This window comes from Rattus norvegicus, chromosome 13 (assembly GCF_021556685.1).
Source record: "Rattus norvegicus strain SHRSP/BbbUtx chromosome 13, alternate assembly SHRSP_T2T, whole genome shotgun sequence".
Lineage (NCBI taxonomy): Eukaryota > Metazoa > Chordata > Mammalia > Rodentia > Muridae > Rattus > Rattus norvegicus.
In genome coordinates this window covers 102,557,797-102,579,552 of record NC_141546.1, presented here as the reverse complement: position 1 = coordinate 102,579,552, position 21,756 = coordinate 102,557,797, and the positions used below count along the sequence as shown (strand labels likewise).

At 43.9% G+C, this 21,756-nt stretch overlaps 1 protein-coding gene across 1 annotated transcript in view; it reads right to left on the bottom strand.

The window, feature by feature from the left end:
* Ush2a (usherin) overlaps window positions 1–21,756 on the bottom strand; it is a 666,484-nt gene that overhangs the window by 516,947 nt on the left and 127,781 nt on the right. Inside the window, exon 13 of the mRNA NM_001302219.1 lies at window positions 10,948–11,131. Within this exon, the coding sequence (NP_001289148.1) occupies window positions 10,948–11,131 (184 nt within the window). The remainder of the gene's footprint in view (window positions 1–10,947; window positions 11,132–21,756) is intronic.

Sequence of the window (21,756 nt, the reverse complement as noted above, 5' to 3'; positions counted from 1 at the left end):
CAAGAAGTGCACGGACAACTGTGAAGGGAGAGAGAATGGAAGCTGGCAGCTAAGGATGCATGCAGAGTGTGAGTGTGTGTGTGTGTGTGTGTGTGTGTGTGTGTGTGTGTGTGTGTGTACGTATGTATGTGTGAGTGTGTAGCACAGGATTGAGAACAAGTATGGGCAGGGCCTAGGGAGAGCACCAACAGAACATCTCCAATCTGAAAATACAAAGACTGAAATGTTGTGAAATCTAAAACTTTTCATACTGACCGGATGCCTCGGGTGGAAAATCCCACATCTCATATGATGAGTCACAGTCAGAATACAGGGGCATTTGATATGTAGCACTGAGTAAATTTAGACTTTGTAGACTGTAGTCTCTCTCTCTCTCTCTCTCTCTCTCTCTCTCTCTCTCTCTCTCTCTCTTCTCTTTCTCTGTGTGTGTGAGGGGGGGCAGAGAGAGAGAGACAGAAACAGACACAGAGAGAGAAAAAGACAGACAGAGACAGAGGCAGACACAAAGAGAGAGAGAGAGAGATGCATGGATGTTAGTTAGTGTGTACGATTGTATAAGTTCACACATGTGTGTGCAGAAATCAGAGGGACAAGCCAACCGTCCCCGTCTATCACTCTCTGCCTTATTCCTTTGAGGCAGGGTTTTTTCACTGAACCAGAAGCTTGTCATTTCCTTGTGATGTTGGGGGCTGGGGGGTGCACAATTCACTATGAAAGGAGCCAGTGCTGGGCAGGGAGCCCTGAGCTCTTTGTGGGAGGGGCTCATCCTGGCCAGGTAGCTCTGGGTTATATAAGAATATAGGCAGAGCAAGCTATGAGGAACAAGCTAGTAAGCAGATCCTCCTCCACGGTCTGTATCAGGTTACTGCCTCCGGTCTCTTGCCCACACTTCCCCTGATGATTCACTAGAATCTGAGAGGTGAAATAAAACTTTCCCACCCCATTTGCTGTTGGTCATGGTGTTTCTCCTATTAACAGAAAGCTAAGTTGAATGTACCACAAGCACTCTGACCCACTGAGTGATCTCCTGGGCTTGCAATCAGAATGCTTGGAAAATGAACTGGCATGGGACATGGTGACCCAGGAAGCTGTACAGGTGAGGAGAAGACACTGGTGGGCTAGGGTATTGGGAGATAAGTAAATGGAAGGGTTTAGAATTGAAGTTTTCAGCAAATAAGATTAGTGAATTGTGAATGAAAATTTGAAAGAGAGGGAACAAAGACTCTAGAGCTATTCCTGGGCTTCTAATTTTCTAACAGAGGTGAGGACATCTTTCAACACAGAGCATGGAGGAGGACTAGATGCCAAATCGTTGAGGCTTTTAGACTGGCTCACCAATGAGGAAAAGAAAATGAGATGTCAAGGCCATTTTCAGGAGCTGGGATGAGAATGTTCCATCCTCAGCTCCACACAGTCTGAATACAACACACACTGCCACGTGGTCACATAGTCAGGATACAACCCACACTGCTGCACGGTCATACAGTCAGGCTGCAACACACCCTACTGTGTGGTTGAAGTTTTACTGAATGAAGCACCAAGAGAGACTTGTGTGTAGGAGGGATCACCAGAAACAGATTGAACTGTGGATGATAGATGTAGATGCTTTAGGTTTTGAGCCTTGCATGTTTGGTCTAATCCCCCTGGGCGATTTCCCTTTCAAAGCTGACCTCAGTCATAGTTCCTGGTAGCAGAACACTCAGCTGACTCACAGCTGCAGGATGGACCGGTGGCTAGATGTCCTCTGTAGAGGTATGGCTTTCCCTGGGCTGAGCACTTTCAACCCTGTGGTAGATATCTGACCTTGAGGTTGCCACCCAAGCTTCTCACTTCTCCTTTGTCACAGTCTCTCAGAGCAACTGCATTCTCTTGGAGCTAAACTTAGATTGGTAATGGGAGGGTATAGGGTAAGATCGTGTAGTTAGTGTGAATGCAAGGCAATACATGTATTAGCAAGGAATTAAACCGAAGTGCTAGTATCTTATCTAGGAGAAGTGAGCAGCTCAAGAACCAGTTTCAGAAACCCTTCTTCAGGCTTGAACTCAGGAACTCATAAACTAGACCATGCTAGTGCCATCCTTGCCTTCATGCAACCAAGGCATCTGATCCCAGTGAGGAAGCGTTCCTGTTATTACTGGGAAACTAAACCCTGAGCATGCCGTGGACCTGCGGCCAGTGTCTCCTCCTTTCCTGACACTCTATGTCACCATGCCAATGATTGAGATGTGGGAGTGTTTTCAAATAGGAGAGAGATTACATCTCTTCCCTGGGTCTGCAGAGTTAGATGAACGAATAGAAAGTCACAGGAAGGAAACATTTCCTTCCATTGGAGACCCTGCCTCTGACGTGCCAGGACAAGGGCTAAAGGCAAAATGTGCTACTGCATGAGACAGTGGATCTTTTAAATTCCATCTTTGAAGCCAGTGTGGGACCATTTACCTGACCATTTACCTGGTCTTCTAAAAGGGGGATTTGGGTAGGTAAATCTTCATTCCTCGTAAAGCTCTTTTAGTGCCTGAACAGTTACAGTTCTAAGATCTCAGTGCAGTTCTGCACACACCATGCCCTCTATTATACCTCACTTTTACTGCTGTCCTCAGAAAGTAGCCAGGGGACAATTTATAGAGAAGGAGTACCACTGTGTTCCAATAAGAAATAGGGAGAAGGCCACAGTTGAGCCCCAAGTGATAGAAGGGTGACCTTCAGTATAGTAGGTTGAAGTATGGCCCCGACAGTGCTCAAGTCCTAACTGGCAGAACTCAAAATCTACATCCTTACTTGGTAAGACCAATTCTGCAAGCATGGTTAAAAATCTTGAGATTACAGTATACTGACCACAAATGATCCAGGAATATTCAATGTGATCATAGAGGTCTTTATGCAAAGAAGACAGAGTGGTGAGAGAGAGAGACAGACAGACAAACAAACAAACAAACAAAAGCAAATGACTGAAACTACCCCCACCACCAACAAAAGGCAAGTTGAGGAGAGAAGCTCAACTCAGAGAAGGCAGAAAGCTGTTCTGTGGCCTCTGACAGCGCTGGGAGTCACAGAAGCAAAGGGATGAGGAGACCACTTGGTCACGAGCTTGCCTTGCAATCAAGCAAGAGAGCTCGTGTCCAATCCCCAGAAGACAAATTATAACCAAAATTTAAAACAAAACAAAACACATAATGCAAATAATTTGCAAATAATTCTTGAGTATAATGCAGCCGTGGGGATATCATCATCGTCTTGTCATTGCTGTTGTCGTCATTGTCATCATCATCATCATCAACAACAACAGAAACAAAGGCTGGGGGAATGACTCCATTGAGTGCTTGCTGTATAAGCATAAAGGCCTGAACTTGGGCCTAGCACCCTTGTTGCTCTGGTTATAGCAATGTAAACCTAGAAGCCTAGTGCTAGAGAGTCAGAGCCAAGGATTCCTGGAGCTATCTGACCAGCTAGCCAAGCCTAATTGCTAATTCCCAGGTTACTTTGAAAAGCATCTCTCAAAAATATGAGGTGTGAAGAGACGGAGGAAAGCACCCAGTGCCAATCTCTGCCCTTAACACCCATGTGCACACACAGGACTATGATCCACCCCCACCCATTAATGCACATACACACGCAGCAAACACTACTTCTCCTCACCCCTTAAAGAATGTAGGTAGACTATAGGAGGAGTCAAGATGAAGACAATGGATTTTTATCCTGGAGTTTCCAGAGGAAACACAGGTGGCCTGTTGACACCTTGGTTTTAGTCCACTGAAACTAATTTAGGACCTCTGACCTCCAGAATTATAAGATAATAAATCCTTGTTGTTTTAAGACACTGAATTTACAGTAATTTATTATATCCAGGAGCAAGCTAATATACCTGGTCTAGTGGGAAAGACGAGCTGGACCCTGTCCTCACGCTCAGCTCTGTACCATTCCCAGTTTGTCACATCGAGGACATGGGGCCATTAATAACATACAAAGTCTGGCATTTCTTGAAGAGCTTCCCACAGTCTATATTAGGTGGACTAAATAGATAACGGCCATAAGATAATCCAAAGAATGACTATGTACTTTTCCTTCTAATCAGATCCTTTTAAACGGTGTCTGCTGTCCATGAGACACAGGTTATTTTCTCACTCCGGAACATGGGGTAACTTCTTTCAAAAGACAGAATTGGGCAGAAGTGGGAATGAAGTGGCAGAAGTGGCAGCATGAAACTCAAGTGCCTTCGAATTCTTTTCTCGTTTTCCTGAAAGTGCCCTTGTCTTATGATCCCGACCAAGCTGTCCTGTGAGCGTGACTGGGGTCTGTCACCTCTGTAACCTCAGACGGCAACCCCTGTCTCACAGAGTCACAGGGAAGCCCGGGTCTACAGAGAGCATGCAGCAAGTTTTACATCTTCACTGTGTAAGAGGAGATCTCTTTGCAAGAGCGCTGTGTGCTTTTATTTGAAGTCACTGATGTGGTTCTCAGAGCAAAGACCCACTGAGACCCACTGGTGATAGTGTCGTAAAGATTACCAGAGCAAATCTATGACATGGTGTTCACGTGGAGGATCTCTGCAGTCATATCTAAATAATCCTGTGGCAGGAAAATCTGACCGCATGTTTTCATGGAATCTAAGCTTTCAGACATCTGACAAGCCCTGAACCCTGGTCTTGCTACCAGAGCAAAACTACAGTTTAATGTTAGACCCGCCTGGGACCTTGGGTTTTAAAACAAGGTAAACTGAACTAGTGACTCTCAGTGGCTTTAAACACTAAAGAAGAAATATTATGGGCTGTGACATGTGGGAGTTACATTTTTAAGAAAGTGATGAGAGAGGGTGCCAGAGGAACTTGAGGTACCTCAACTCTGGGAAATAATCACTCACAGTCCACTTGAGGGTGACAGCAGGAAGTTCATGTGCCCATTTCAGAGGTGAGCCAGATGTAGCTCACTTTAATGTTTTCCTTCTCTATGTTTTAGAGTTGGACAAATGTGATACACATTTCTTGCTTTATTATTAATTTTTTAACCCTGGACAGAGTATTTTTGCTTCCTTGTTTCACGACTGGTCAAACCAGCGGCAAATGAAGCAATGTTTTCACTGGGATGAGCTCTTGGAAGAGCATGGTGGCCTTTCACCAATCGGTACACTTGGAGGATGGAGTAGGAGTTTGAAAGGCTTCAAAGGCTTTTCCAGAGTGGTCCCAGGACGCTGTGATTGGCAGGTGTGGTTTTCTCAGCTCCCTGCCATTTAGGGTCAGTGCTTGTATTCGTTCATTTAGTTGGTTCTTTGGGTTTATTTTTAAAAGAGTAGCAGGAATAAACTAAGAAAACCACCACCACCAAACCCAGAGGGCATCACTCTCCTCGATAGTCTGAAAGGGAAGGAAAGAGCCCTCAGATTGGGGAAGGCACGTGGATGAGGACATCACAGACCTTTCCAATATGGTGAGAACCACAACGTGCTTCGATGCCTTCCTGCTTGGCTACAGAACAGGTCAATGTAGACACTGGAAATTAACACATGCATCTTAGGAATCACCTACCACAGTCGCAGCAAATGAGTTCCTTACTTTTCACTTCTAAACATCAAGACATAATCATTTCCTACACTGTATATCCACATACATCTAGACTATAAACAAGATTTGTTTCAGAAATAAAATTTTCTTTTAGTTTCTCTCAGGTAGGGTGTTGTGTAGCCCAGGCTGATCTTGGCCTTACTATGTAGCAGAGGTTGGCCTAGATTGATTTTAATCATCCTTGATTTGCTTGCTCCTCTCTCCCCACATGGTAGAATCACAGACATCTACCTCCATAGCTGTAGGATGAAGTTTCCTTATGCCCCATAAGAACCCGTCTAGTTTAGTCCACTCTTCACTGCAAAAACAGATACTGTGGGAGAAGCGTAATGACAGCAAACAGAATTTGGCAGAGATGTCCTAGAAGACTGTCATTCAGAAAAGAAATGGGAATCATAAACGGGTGAGCGTCTATCTGGAGTGATTCCTATGGCACAGTTTGAAGTACTTTCCCCTAATGACTCTTCACGTTAAAGTGAAGAGAGATGGCAGAATTCACCAGTGAAATAGGAGGGTCAACTCACAGCACAAACAGCCCACGTGACTGACTCCAGAAAGTACAAATGGATCATTGAAAGCTTTGTCCCTTCTCTTTCATTTTTTTACACATTTTTGTTTGTGTTTTCCTGTAGTGTAGAGAATGCTGTGAATGCATGCCTGTGTGTGTGTGTGTGTGTGTGTGTGTGTGTGTGTGTGTGTGTGTGTGTGCGTGTGTGTGTGTGTGTAGACAGATGCCAGAGTGGGATATCTGGTGTCCTGCTCTACCAAACCTTAACCTATTCACTTGAGATGGGGCCCCTCACAAAACTTGAAGCTAGACTGGTGCCATTAAACTCCATGACTCTCCCACCCCCTCCTCCACAGCACGGTTTTCAGGTAGGCTTATGAACATTCCTGGCTATCTTTATGGGCCCCTGAGGTTGGAACACATGCCCGGATGTTTGCCCAGCAGATAGTGTAGCATGATGAATCAGGACTGAGAGCTTTAGGTTTTCTATGCTTTGCAGAGAAGCTTGGCTACACATAGCACTCTTACTTTCCACAGCGTTTTTTAGTGCTAGCATATAGCTCGTGTTCTATAGTGCCTAGACTAGAAGCCTGTAAGCACTATTAAGACGCCTTTTATTTAGAGAGAGACATACAAAGCTGTATACCTCTCTGGTCAGGATGATGAGGACATGTCACATGTTATTATTAGGACGGAATAATTGATGACCCAAAGAGGTGGCCGCCATGATTTCAACGGCAGTCAGTGATTAAGGAAGGTAGTAGCTGATGTCAAGGACAGCTTAGTCGGTGGTGAGCATGTTACATAGGAGCAAACAGCAAAACAGAGAGCTGACAAACAAAGAGAAGACAGAGGAGAGGCTCGGACACCAAAGGAAGAGTGTGGGTTACTAGTCACGACAACTAAATCAAAGACATATTGAAAAAGGAATGAGTCGTGAACAGCAAACAGGAGTCAGCCTTGCAATTGACTTTGACTGAAGCACCCCATGGTCTGGTGCATCTAACCCACCCACCCGATCCTGTCTCCCTTCAGCCTGGATATAAAGGGTGTTTCCATGGCTTCTCTCACCTTTCAGAGAAAGTAAAAGGTCCTGGAGGCAGATAGGTTGGTGGGTGTGTGTGTGTGTGTGTGTGTGTGTGTGTGTGTGTGTGTGTGTGACACTAGAATTTGAAATGTTGTGTATCAAGTCAACTTTCAAATTAGAATCAAATTAGACATTATAAGAACCAAGCTTTTCTCTTGGGAAATTTTTTTTCTAGTTCAGAAATGATAACAACAGGGACTCTCCAAACAAGGGTTGCCTGATTGTCCCCATTTGTCTTGATAAACACCTCTTCCCTCACATACAATCAGTCCTGAGAGGAGCTCTTACTCACTGGCCCAGCACAGCAGGCTAAATACTCTGATCTCCCCTATGCTCAGAGACAACCTTTCAGGACACTGCTTGCAGTCAGGGGTAACCTTCCACTTGGGGAGACAATTTCAAGCTTTCTTCCATGATTTCTGTTTTCCCCAGAAGTCTTTCCTACTAACAGTTCCAACATTTGTTAGAGCTCAGGTTTGCCTCTATTCCAACAATGTTCTTATTCCTTGTGTAGCCCATGGGAGTCTTGCCTGCTTCCTCTATGTGGAATCTTTCAGGATTCCAGATGATACTTTATACTGATGCTAACAGAACCCACTTCATTTTTCTTGTTATTCTAACGGGACCCCCCCAGCTCTGGTAAACTCTGAGTCTCAGAATATACCTCAGCTCAACTACCTAACCTTGGATAGACTGTCTTCATACTTACAAGGTGTAAATGACATATCAGTTTATCCATCTCCATGACTGCATGTGATTCATGTGACCCTTCAGCAAATGTCCTAGATCCCTCTAATGTGACTGGAGTATAAGACATCATGGATACTTCTGTCCTTCCCTCCAGGGCAACCCTACTTCCTAACTATCTTTCCTTAACTCTTGTTTAACTATCCTGTTCTGTTATATAATTTGTCTTTGATAGAGATGAGAAATCTACCTGTCATTTAAGGGGACTAGGGATGTCATTCAGTGGTAGAGCACTTATTTAACATATGGAAGACCATATGTTCTACCCTGATACTACCAAAATAATGAGTCTGCTATCCCTTAGCTGCCTGTGTTTCATGAGTTTGGTTATTGTATGCACAAAGGGTGGGGGATAAGGAAAAGATGCAAAGAAATAAACAGGATGAAGCAAGAAAAATGTTCTTAAATGTAAGTGAGCACAAGAACAGGAAATCAAACAATAATGCTCAGGCCTTGTTAAGCAGGGCAAGGCCAAGGAGAGGAGCTGGTAGCGAGGTGGTGACAGCATATCTGTGTGCAGCTTTATCCAGCGAAGAGGCAACCGTTAAGTTAAATCAGTGAAGAATTTGATGAAGTAAGTTCAGGTGGAAGGATGGGGAGATGCAGGTGAGAAGGAAAGGAAGGGACAGAAAGCAAAACTCAGGAAGGGTTCACACTCAAAATAGGCCACTTTTACAAAGGTTGCTTTCTTCTGTGAGTAGACAGAAAGCAAGAATGTATAAGAACGCAGACATGTTGGAAGCAGAGAGGCAATCTGGAGTTATTCATTTCCATTGCTGCCATTTCATCTGCACAGTGGAGGGCTGGAACATCTACAAGGCATCTTCAGGGTGCTGAAGCCAGGGATCTCAGCCACCATCTGAAGGGGCAGAAGAATAAGGTGGCAAGAAATACACACAAGCTACAAGGCTGTGGGTCCATTGAGCAGAAGCTCATCCTCAGTTAAGTCAGCCCAGGGCGGCAGCAAGGGTGTCACCTATAGAACTGACCAGCAGAAGGGACAGATCTTGAAAGCAAAACAAAGTTGGCTTTGTCCCGGGTTATGAGCAGAAGATCACAAAGCTGGTCACATGGTTGATCAGTGGAGAACCAGGCAAGGTTACCAGCATAAAAATTAGAAAAAGCCCAGGGACATATTAAGTGGTGGTTCTTGGAGGAGAGCGTTGGAACAAGGTCATCTAATCACAGCACAGCATTTCTGGAATCTTGAAGACTGGAGACATAGCATAGGCCAATGCTAGACATGGGAGAACTTCGGTAGGCATGGAAATCTCCACAGTTTGGAATATTAATGGCCGTTAGAGATGAAAGGAAAAAAATGTATTATCCCTACTTTGACTTTTTATTGCTGTAATGAATGTCCCAGACAACATACAGAGAGAAAGTCAAGGTTTCAGTGGTCATTCCCACTGTTGGTTACTATAGTGACATGTCATCATGACACATCATGGCAGAGGAGCATCTGAGGGAGCAAAACCACTCTCATGTCTGGGAAATGAAAAGGACAAAGAGAAAGGGGCTCAGGTTGCACATCTCCCTCAAGGACATTTCAAGAACATTTCCCACTGGAATGACTACCTCCCACTGAACCCTAATCTCTACAAGGAACCATATCCTAAAAGAACCAAGGTACGACTGAGCCTTTAAAACCCAGGTTTTCAGACCTAAACTACAGTGATACTCCAAGTACTCAATGAATGAAACTTGGAAGAATAAATATGAAGGCAACATGGATGGGAGAAAAATGCTTTCCTGTCAAAGAATAATGTGTATTTCTATTAAAGTCTCAGTCTCTCTCTCTCTCTCTCTCTCTCTCTCTCTCTCTCTCTCTCTCTGAGTCAATATGAGTCAGATGGTATGTAGAAATATTCAACTTAATCTGCATAAAACCTGTTATGAATCATCTTTCTTTAAATTCATACTTGTGGAGATCTTCCCCTCTCCTGAACTCAACCTGTCATAGTTCAGCTCTGTCCTCTACACCCTGCCTTTTCATGGACCATGGAATTTCACTAGATTCAGAGTTTGTAGAGACCTCAGTGCCTCCCAATACTGCAGGCTCTACTGTCTTCTTTTTCTCTTTCTACTCCTCATTAGTTGATGTTAACATTTCAATCTACTGTCTAACCCAGAGACTCCAACTCCAGTGCTAGCCAGACATCCCGCAGAGTGACAAATGACAGCGCACTCTTCTGGAAGCAGATTTGGGTCCTGGAAGAAGCTGAGATAGGAGGTGTGATGGGTGGAAATCGGGAGAGAGAGAGAGAGAGAGAGAGAGAGAGAGAGAGAGAGAGAGAGAGAGAGAGAGAGAGAGAAAGCAGGATCTTATTTTACCAAAAACTGCTTGGGTTTAAGGAAACTGAAGGGTGAATTCAGATTGGGCTAGACTGGAGGGAACGGTGTCTTCCTTCAAAAAAAGAACTAAGCTGGGGCAGGAGAAGGAGTTTCGATGACAAACTGCTCACTGTGAGAAACAGCAGGATTTGAATTTGAGATTCAGAACCCACACACAAATGCCAGTCATGGTGGAACACAGTTATTGGTCTAGCACGGCCCTGATGCAGCCTGGCCTAATAGGCAAATTCCAAGCTAGCTGAAGATCCTTTATTATAAAGGCCAGCTCCTTGGACCAATAACTGAAGATAACCTCTGTTTTCCACCTGCAGAAGCATGCACATGTGCGTGCATGCACGCGAGCACACACACACACACACACACACACACACACACACACAGAGACAGACAGACAGACAGACAGACAAACAGGAGACAGACACAGAGTTAAAAAATGAGAAAATGAAGATATCTCTTGATCATTGAAGAGAGATTTTCAGTGATGATAGAATATTAAGGGAGTTCACAAGCACAGCATGGAGCAATAACCATTAGGTTTAGTAAGCAAGATATCAAGGAATTGAAAATATATTCCCCAAAGAACATTTTTTGTAGAAATTATCGCTTGAAATCTGCCAAAGTTCTTGCGGATAAGGAAAACTAAGGATAATAACTAAGTCTATGGTGCTCTGTTATCCATATAAGTAAAGATTTACCTTCCGGTCCTGGGATCAAATCCAAAGTAATGGTCTTGACACTGGTGACAGCTCTGCCCAGTGGTGGAGGGATCGCGGCAAGAGCACTGCCCGGTGACACTATTACAGATGTGGCTTACAGCGCCAGCTGTGTGGCATGAGCATGGCAGACAGCCAGTGGCATTGCCGGGAGAACTGTAAAAGCCTAGGAGTGAGAAAAAGTTTTCATTTTCACCTTTGGTTCAATCTTCTCTAAAAATGAGAGTGTTTTGATAGCACCCAAAGCCAAAATAATCTCAAGGGACCTCTGGGCCTTACTACAACGGTGGCTAGAGCTCTTCTTGATGAATATATTAATTAAATAAAAAACAGTCATTCAGTTGCATACGTGAAAATTTAATATAGGGGCTGGGGAGTGGTTAAAAGCTCTCACTGCCTTTGCAGAGGACCCCAGTTCAGTTCCAAGTGCTCACATGCATCTCACAACTTCTCCAACTCCATTTCCAGGAGACCTGAGACCCTCTGGTGGCCTCGCTGGACACCAGGCACCTGTGTGGTATACATACACACACGCAAGCAGAACGCTCATTTACATTTTTTTCTTTTTCTTCCCCCTCCCGCCCCCACCCGGAGCTGGGGACCGAACCCAGGGCCTTGTGCTTGCTAGGCAAGCGCTCTACCACTGAGCTAAATCCCCAACCCCGCTCATTTACATTTGAAAGGAACAAATTCACAATTTAAAGTAATTTGGGCCCATTTGAAGTTCTTCAACTGAAGCCTGGCTCTCTTCTACTCGGCTCCAATAGTTACCAAATAGGCAGTGGTGTCTCCTATATACCAGAGAGACATTTAGTAAGACAGTCAGTTAAATACGGGACTTCCGGTTAACATTCAATTTTAACAATGACTTTTATAGTAAAAAAAAAAAAGTGCTTTATTTATACTAAGTGGTTATCATTTGAAACTCAAATGTAATCGATCATACAGAACACTGTTAAAGTTCTCACCCCTTAAACTGTCTCCTTCATGCGTGATCTACACTTCCTTAATCATCGAGACCTACGGACAAGGTCTCCAGAGGATCCTCAATCTTCCACCTTTCCCTCCCAGCCCCTGTGACGGCTGCCACAGAGGTTTGCATGGTGTGTACCAAGAACCAGTGCTGCAGAAGATTCACATGCAGTAATCTGTTCAGAAGTTGTCATGTCCTTTGTGCAGATTAGAAGACAGGTTTAAGGAGGTTTGCAACCCCTCCCCCGCGCTGAACTAATGACTCCCACAAGCCTGTTTCAGCTCCAGAAGCCATTTACCCACTGGCAAGCCCTGGCCTCCTCTTGATCTGCATCCCACAGTGGAGTTTAAACCATCTTTCTCCAAAGATACTTTTAATGTCTCCTCTTCCCTCTATGGCTTATTTCCTTCAAGGAAGTTATAATTGCAACCATGACTTTCCACTTTGTAATCAACCCCCCTAACCCTCTGCAGTCATTTCCCAACACAGAGGGCTTCAGAGTTTTTAGTTTTATTTTTTTTCTTTTTACAGTTCACGACCCTTGAATGCCTTTCTGGGGTGCAGGGTGCTGCTCTGTCCAGGGCAATGGTTTCAATCTATCCCTTCTGCTCTGTAAGCCGGTCTCCTCAATTCCATGAACAAGTTTCTCTAGGCCAATTCAGGCATGCCTCTGATAGCTTCACTGCGTCCTGCTGATTCCCACCAGTGCCCAGAAACATGTAATTAATCTAATTTTCATCAGCCTGTCATCTGCATCAGGGTCAGAACCTCATCTGTATAAATCATCATTCTCTCCACTACCCATAGTAGGCCTTCACTAAACCCTGATGAGCAAATGAAAATGGACTCAAGGAGTCAGGGGGTTCCGCACGCACTACACTCCCAAAACATGCATGCACATAGACATACGAGTGCATGCATGTGCATGCACACACACTATACATACACACACACCATGCACACTACACATACCACACACACCACACCACACACACACACACACACACACACACACAGAGTTTAGAGATTTTAGTTTTATTCTATAATCCACATCCTTTGCTTATATCAAAAGTAAAGAAAGAAAAGCAGGACTCATAATCACACCGGAGTTCTTTAACATTTTCTGGAACCAGAAGAATGGTGTCAACAACACAAAGTCAGGAAGGCTTTAGCCATTTGAATGAAATGGAAAGGGTTCCTGGTATAGTGTGTGCAGATGCATGTGTATGCACGCGTGCACATATCTACTTGATACACAAACACATACAAAACACGACCTGGAATATTTACTGGAGGCAACAGGAGAGAGGGAGGGACCACAGAAACTGCCTATGGAGTAAAGTTATGGATGATGAAAATGTAATGTCATGATCGTTATGTTTTGGGATATACTGGTCTTTGTGAAGAGAATAAGCCAGAAAACAAAGCCATCCCTCCCTGTGTTGTCTGCTGTATTGGGAGAAGCAGGGAGTAACTGCTCAGGTCTCACCTACCAGGGAGGATCTAGTTACAAAGAAGCCGTCATCCTAGAGTCACAAAAAGTCAGTCTTCTCTGTCCTGGTCCCAGCAATGCTTTTAGTTGGCTTCAAAAGCAGTAAAAAATTGTGTTTGTCAAGAGTGAATGGGATAAATGGAGAGACCTAGAACACCCGGGCAGATGGCTCAGGGAGTATTACCTTCATGATAATTTACAGCCAGATTACACGGTTTATTTCTCCATATCTATCCTTATATCCACTTGCAGGAATAGGTTACAGCCACATCAGCTCATACCTGGTCCAAGACCTGGTTTGTCCTATGATCCAAGTCACAAACACCAAAGGCTTCTCTTTGAAGGAACACGTCTTTTCTTCAAAGCTAGGTACCGAGCTCCTTACATTCATAAGGTATCATGAAGTCCTAACAGCTCTCCAGTTTGGATAAATGACCCATTAGCACAGGTACTTAGAAGTAATTTGCGCTTATTGCTATAGCTTTGAGCCACAGAGAATTCTCGACCAATAAAGGATCATTTTTACAAGAAATGATTTACTAGCTATGTCTGTTTATACAAACAGGGGTGGCATTTTGGTGTATAAGATTGGGTAGTGCATATCTTGGAGAGCAAGACACTGTACAGAAAAAAATATCAGAAATGTAAGCATAGGGCAACCACTGAAGAAAGCTCGAGAAGCACATAGCACCCACGGAGGCGGGAAGCAGGCATGGTGGACATCAGTGTGCAGAGAATAACGCTGAGCTCTCCCCCACGCTGGAGGATGTAGTGAATGAGCTTCTTCTGAGGACTTGATTAGAAAGGTTAACCCCACCAGTATTTTAGTTGTCCTATTTTTAAGCAGTTCAATTAGGATGTAGAAGGCGACTTCCTGCACACAGATTACTTGCTGCATCACCTGAATGTGCCTAATTCTAGACCATTACCCCTCCTTTGATGGCTTCCAACTATAGAAAACAACGTTTCCCCTCCCCTCCTGCTTTAAGCTTCCACTCCTGAGTGTGGCTTAATTATAACTGACCTTAATTTCTGCTGCGACTCAATCCATCTCTGATCTCACTCCATTAGCTCAGCTTCATGGTCCGCATCTTCACATCTGTAGCATGGTAAGTGATTTTTTTTTTTCTGAGACTGTTCTCCCTCATGAATGTCTTTCCGCTGCCTTCTTAAACACGGCCATCAGGTCAATGTGCTAACTGTGTCTTATGTAGAACTGAGAGTTCTCAGGCACAAGCCATCTTGGCAAAACTTACCGTTCCCTCTCGTAGTTCAGCTAACTGTGGTCCTGAACAGGTAGCGGACAGTGTGGCCGTCACATCAGAATACTGCTCTACATGAAAGAGCCCAGAGTACCCCGGACTGCTACATTATTAGTACAACTGGGGGCATCGTCTCCTGTCGGGGTTATTTGCGCAGCACAGCACCTGTCCTGAGCATAAACGAGAGCCCATTTCCCAGCAATATCCCTCCTGGGGACCATGAACAACTAGGCTTTGTGAAGGCCCTGAAATGGGAGAAAGAAAACAAACTTAACCTCTGGGCCATGTTCAGAAAAGGAGGGCAGCGCTTGGCTCGGCACTCATTATAGGCCATTAGGAGACAGCACCCTGCACCTTAAACTGTGGACAGGATATTTGTGGGAGGAATCTATGGTGAGAAGGGCTGGATAATTAGGGTGTCTGGATGCAGTGCCAAGGGCTGCAGTTTTCAAATCAGGATTCTAATGCTTCTCTTCATTTGGGTGTTTGTTTTTTTTTAATAAAAATAATGCTGACAGCATTTTCCATGCTTTTGACCCAATGTTCCAGGGAGTAAAAACACAAGGCTACTCATCCCTGTGTTATTTAGGGCAGTTTGTGCTCTTATTAAATGTGCTGTAAATGCTCTGCCTGTATTTCCTCTTTCAGCAACCGTTCACTTCTGCTACCTTTCCAGCCCTATATACGCTTCAAGTCCGGCCCACATATTCTCTATTAAATTATCCATGCCTCTGTCCTTGAAGAACCCATCATTTTCTTCTACATTACATGTTCCTTGTGCTTACAGGAAGCAGATTTCCCAGCTTAAAGCACAAGGCCTTTGTATGTATGTGATTTTATGTCTTAAAGGAGCCCAGAGCCCAGCATCTGGTACTATATGAAATAGACGTGCCAACTGGAAACTGGATACAGCAAAGAAATGAATATGTAGCTCATTGTGTGGACAGCGGGATGAAGGATGGGCAGACAGTTGGACGAACACACCTTAAAGTATGAACGTATTGTTCCCAGTGGGAGGCAAAGATGATCAGTAGGGATCTATGAGTCAAGAGGACTGGTCAGAGTGGCCCACCTTCACAGGGAATGTGGAAAGGGGTGTGTAAGTGTGGGAACAATAAAAATGTGACTTTCGACAAATCACCTGATGGCTCAAATGAGAGATGGAAATTGTCAGCCCTCTAAAAACCCCTTGCTTTTAGAACAAAGGGCTTGGCAGAAGCCAATACCCCTAAGCTTTCTACTGGACTTGTGTGTTTTACACAAAGCTCAGCTTTAGCCCTAGCTGGCCAATCACTTACTATGCAGCCTGGAACTCACAGAGAAAATGCCTGTCTCTGTCTTCTCAGTGGTGGGATTTCTCACCCAGTCATAGCGTATTTCTCAGCATCAAACACAAAAATAATAAAAACACAAATACTGAGATCTCTGATAAAATCAGGGAGATTAAAATGATTACACACTCATTGCGTATTGCCATAACCCCAGTCAAACTTTTATATTGTGTTTTTCACTCCACTGCATTTCGGTATTTACCAAACGGACACTCCCAGGTGTCTTCTCTCTGGTCTAGAGACTTTCTATAAATTCTTCCAACCCAGCTGGTGTAGATAATCCCATTTCTAGAGCCTGCTATTCGGTTCTTCACTTACCCACTCAGGCAGCCCATAACAACTCTGTTTTTTTTTTCATGCCTATTACTTGGATTTTCCACAACAAATGAGATATCCCAGTGCCTGAAGCAACAAGAACCAGAATCACGTGCTGAGGGGGAGTGCAAGATGAGACCTTACCGATATTTGCAACTACATGTGATTTACAGCAGCCTCAAGTGGTTTTTAATGAATATTTAAGACATTTTTTCAAAATATGTCCCAGAGTTTGAGGCATGTCTTCTGTGATCAGATTCTCAGGGACTTCTAAATGCCCCATTCTATTGAAAGACTCTACTTCCTTTTGCCTTACTAGGTGAGGAGAGAATGAGTCCTCCATCACAGAAATATGCACATTATATTATATTTCTTACTTCAAAGAATGCTCCAAGGCAGAGCTGGGCACTTAGTAAATGCTTCAGCATTTAGTCTGCACTATTCTCACTGAAACCGTTTCTATGAGGTCTCCACAGAAGTGAGAGTTTTCTAAATGGAAGTTAAAACAACTCTTCCCTCCTTCCACACACTGGGAAGAGCATAGTCCAGGTTCTCCAAGACAAGGCTATTGTCCAGCCCTTTGTCATAGGAAATGTGCTTATCATGAGACTCAGCTCAGTGGGAAAAACGTTAACTCAAAAGTATCCCCCCCAACATACACACACACTAAGCACCAGGATGTTGGTGTGTGTAGATTCTCTTCCCCGACAGATGCTCTAATTTCGAAAAGAACATCAGCCACCAGACTCCAGTTCCATGGGCGGGGTCCTCATGCAACTCTGGTTTCTGAGCCCGTCACTTAGCCAGGAGGATAAGTTTCATTCCCTAATTGTCTATGTGACTTATAAAATAAAAGGCAAAAATCGAGTGCTGGAGAGAACATGAAGCATTGTTCTATTAGGACTCAACATGTCACAAGGAGCAGTTTCCATTATAAATTAGCCTTTATTGTATTTCCAAGCTGCAGCGCCCTCAATAAAACCCCCTGCCTGCCTCTGGTTCTCAAGGACATGGGAGGGTCACTAGCCCAGGATGGCTTGACACCCTTCCCTGCCTTCCTCGCCCTGGCCTCTGATTAAGTACCGCTGCTGAATGGTACGCGGTCATCCAGAGCTGGAGAAGAGAACCCGGGTAAACACGTTCGGTCTGTATTTATTATTGTGGGTGTGTGGACGTTCGTCTTTACACACATGCTACAAATAATTTTAAATTAAAGCATTTTAAAAATACTTAATGGGGGTTAAGCAGTATTTTTAACCTCTGCTCAAGTTATTGAATGGCATATTAAAACCAATGCGGCTCTAACGCGCCTTCCAGTGCACATTGCTGTGTTAACAAATTACCTATAAATTTCAACTGAATTGAGCCCATTCCTTGTGTGTCCATACTAAGGTTAGGCTAATAATACATGAGGTTTCATTACACAAACCTTCCTCAACGTTGCTTTTGAAGAAAGCGGGGCAAGAATCTACATGGGGCCCTCTAGCATGGGCCAGTTTATATTTCTAGTCACAGAAGAAAAGCAGGCAGGGTCTTTAGGCTGGGATTCTTCCTCTGGGTTCCATCCTTTGTATGTGCCTACGTACACTGGTACCCAGCATTATGTGTTTTCTTTGACTTGAAGATGCAAAAAAGTAGGGGAGAGTAGGGACTGCTGTGTCGAACATGTCGACTTCATAGAAAGTCTGTGTTCTCCTTGCAAGTGTCATTTGAAGAGATGAAAAGCCAGAAAAAAATCAAAGTTCAAAGTGGAAATTCTTAAGTCAGAAGATGAGAAAACCAACGGTCATCCCGATTATACTTTGCCCCATTCTTATGGTGTGCATCTGTGAACACTACATCATGGTTTGTTTTCGAAACTGCACACGACTTGGGCTACTATTCCCCCTTGTAGAGCAGAAAAGTGATCATCTTAAGGCACAAGGACATTTCCACACAGATCTTTGCTGTTCCCCTGCCTAAAAATAGGCAAAGGCAACTGAGGTATTTTTATACATAATTACTCATTCGATAAATATTTATGGATAGCCGTTTATGAAGGTTCTGTACCATGTGCCTGAGCGATAGAACGGATGCTCGTGCAGAGTCACAGACACATTAGTTGGCTGGGGAGACAATGACATAGTCAGGGAGCCTCTGGAAATTGCGAACCATGGTGCCTTGAAAGCCTGCCTACTTTGCCGTTCACTCTGCTGGAAAGCCAGTGGAGGGTGGGCAGACAAGACTTGGCTGACTTTTGGGGAGCACCTGTCTCTGGCATGGCATGGCCAAGAATCCTTGAAGAAGGATAAAGCAGAGAGCGAGAGAGTTTGGAGTTTGCTTGGTTAGTACAGGAATAAGTGGCTTGGACTGGAGAGGAATGAGTGGGAAGTGATCAAAACAGAGTCACACCGTGAGGTAAAGCCCCCAGGACTGATTGTGATGGATGAGTCGGGAGCTCTGGGAGAAAGAGGAGTCAAGCTTGGTTATAATGATTTGACATGACAAGATTACAGCCCAGAAAATGCAGGGCAGCACTGTCAGTTAAACATGGTAGATTGAGCAGTCTTTTCCTCCTAAAAATTCCCCCAAATGAAATTATTTTTTCTAAAAGGGGATAGCAGTCAATAACAGACATCTAAGAGGAAAAATAAGGATTTTTCAGTAGAGAGTCCCGCAATAAGCATATTGATCAGGCTCACATAAACTGAGAAAGGAAAGTGTGGGCTTCAAAGCTTAAAAAAATCTCTCCAGTCAGATACGGGGCTGATTTATCCCTCCCCAAGGAAGAGGCGGTTGGGCTCGCCTTTCAGGAGAAGACGGGAATCTTTAGCTGAAGACGGAGAACACAGAGGACGAAGAGTTGGCAGAATAAGTGTGGGGTTTTGCATCCAACAGGGAGATTGTGGAAAAGCTACCTGTGACAGAAAATTTTACTTCTCCTCTTGGCCAGGCTTGGCATGCCGGTATCTGGTCAAAACCAGTCTAGATGGTTGCCATGAATCCACCAAGTAGATTTCCATAGGACAGAAGAATTCTCATACATGAATGAAGATGGCTCACTGAGCAGCAGGATTATTAAATAAAAAGTACACCAGCCTGAAAATTTCTGAAAACCAGATATACAGGAATGATGGAAACATCTAGAAAGCTGGGGACGGAAAACATGACAAGACCACTAAGACAATGGGATGCTATTTTTCTGAAGACTGTTGGAAGCACAAGTCAAGCTTCAGATGCCTCTTTGCAGTTGGAAATTCTCAAGCAATAAAGACCACTCCAGAAACACAAAATACAATGACTTCACTCCTCGTGTTCTTAGATGCTGTTTGATCATCTGTTAGGCCATTTATACAAAGAAACCAAGACAAGACAAAGATAGAGACTTATGAAAACCTAGGACATGAGGCAGCCGCAAAGGTGAGGTGTGGAGACCAACTATAGGATGGGGACTGAAGACACCCCCAAAACAGAAGAGGAAGCTCAAGCTGCTGAGTTCTACCAACTGCAACATTCATGGGAAAACAATGAGTGTGGTCAATCCTTGGAGTAGGAAAAATGGCCAATGTTCTGAGTCACAGAGTTCGGTTCTTAAAAATACCTGAACAATTTCAATAAGGTAATAATTTCAAAGGCAAACACTTTTTTTAAATCAAGATAAGAAGTATAATTTGTATATGGCTAGCTCAAAAGGGGTCACAGCAGTCATCCTTGAGCACAGACAGAGCCACAGAAAAGAAATGCTAAGATTCATATGGGGAACTATGCATTCATGGGCTGACCAGATATAGTTTCTAAATTCAAAAACAGCCAACAGGATGGCGAGATGTCTCTGAGGATAAAGACACTGATGACCTGAATCTATTTCCAGAAACCTTGTGGGAAAAGGAGAGGACTAACTCCCCAAAGTTGTCCTCTGCCCCACAAACACACACTCACTCACACATGCACACACCCAAAGTGCAATTAAATAAAGTACAAGAGTAAGTGGGAACAAACAATGGACAATATTAAAAACATTACATTTGAATAAGTATAAAAGGATTGAACGCCATGGCACAGTTGAACATAGTAGAGCTAAAACAGAGGGCTTCGGGGGCAGATTTACTCCTTTAAATCACAGTTTGTAAAACTGCAACCATGAGAATCCTAGTAAACATATAATTGAACTAAAAAGGAAGAAGATGCTGGAAAACCACTCTCCATCTTTATTTCCACCCAATCCTCATCGGGTACCCCTAACGCCAACCCCACTCCTGCCTTGATTCTGCCCTGGTACCTCCAACCTCAGAACCACCTCAGCCGTCTACTTGGAATTTAACTGCTACTGTTGCTTATCCTTTAGGAGACTAACTCTTTTTTTTTCTCTTTACCTAACTAGAGAGGCCATAAAACTCCTTCCAAAAGGGCGGGGACAATGGCCATCTCCTTTAAAGGAAGGCAAAGTGGGTGTAACAGCCACTTTGAAAAAGAATAATGCCCATGCTCAAAGCATTTCTGTATCTGGTTTACTCTGCACCTATTTAATTTCTTAGAGCATTGGTGTCTTTGGGACAAGGGCTACCTAATTCAGCTAGCATGTGTACAAAGACAGGCTAATATCTTACACTTTGAGGATGCTTGGTCAGGAGTTTCCTTAGTTGGAGAGCCTGAGAAATACTCAGGCGTCCTATCCATAATGAGAGTAGCTGATTGGGCTGTTCTCTGAATGGAGCACTTGTAATCTTAAATAAGGAAGACTGGAAACAAAGAAGAAAAACTAAGGAATAATGACAAGCTCAGTCTGCCGTTCCTCTGCACACGGCAGTTTCTGCTTCTATGGAGATCACCCCTCAGTGAGCTTTACAGGCAAAGTACAACTCCTATCCAGTTTGCTATTCAGAGACTTTTAAACATTCAGAGTGGTTGGTGCCACTGAGATCTGGTAATTATCTGTATCAATCAATGTCTCTTCCATTCTTGTAACAGGGGCTCATGTGTTTAATACAAGTGCATATACGTACATAGATATACGGAAGTCTCTCTTGCAGTTAGTTCTCTGTGGACATGCAAAGAGGTCTTGACCAAGGGTTTGAGAGTAGAAGGAAGCAGCAGTGGGCAGCATTCACATACTTACTCAGACACAGTACTGTCTGCTACTGAGTAGTAACGGATGCTGGAAGAAGATCAGAGCTGTTGAATGCTGAAGGCAAATGGTGGCCACGAACAAGTCAGCAGTTATAATAACTGGGTCCCTTAATTACATCCTCCCCTCTCCCCCCCTCTCCTGTGTTTCCCACTAAATTATCATATGAGATTCCCATTCTGTTGTAAATTTAATTAATGGATTAATTATATACAGGTGGATACTTTGTATGTCTATGCACCACTAACACATCTGTGCCTATAGAGACCAGACGAGGGTGTCTGATCCCTTGAAACTGGAGTTATGAGTGGCTA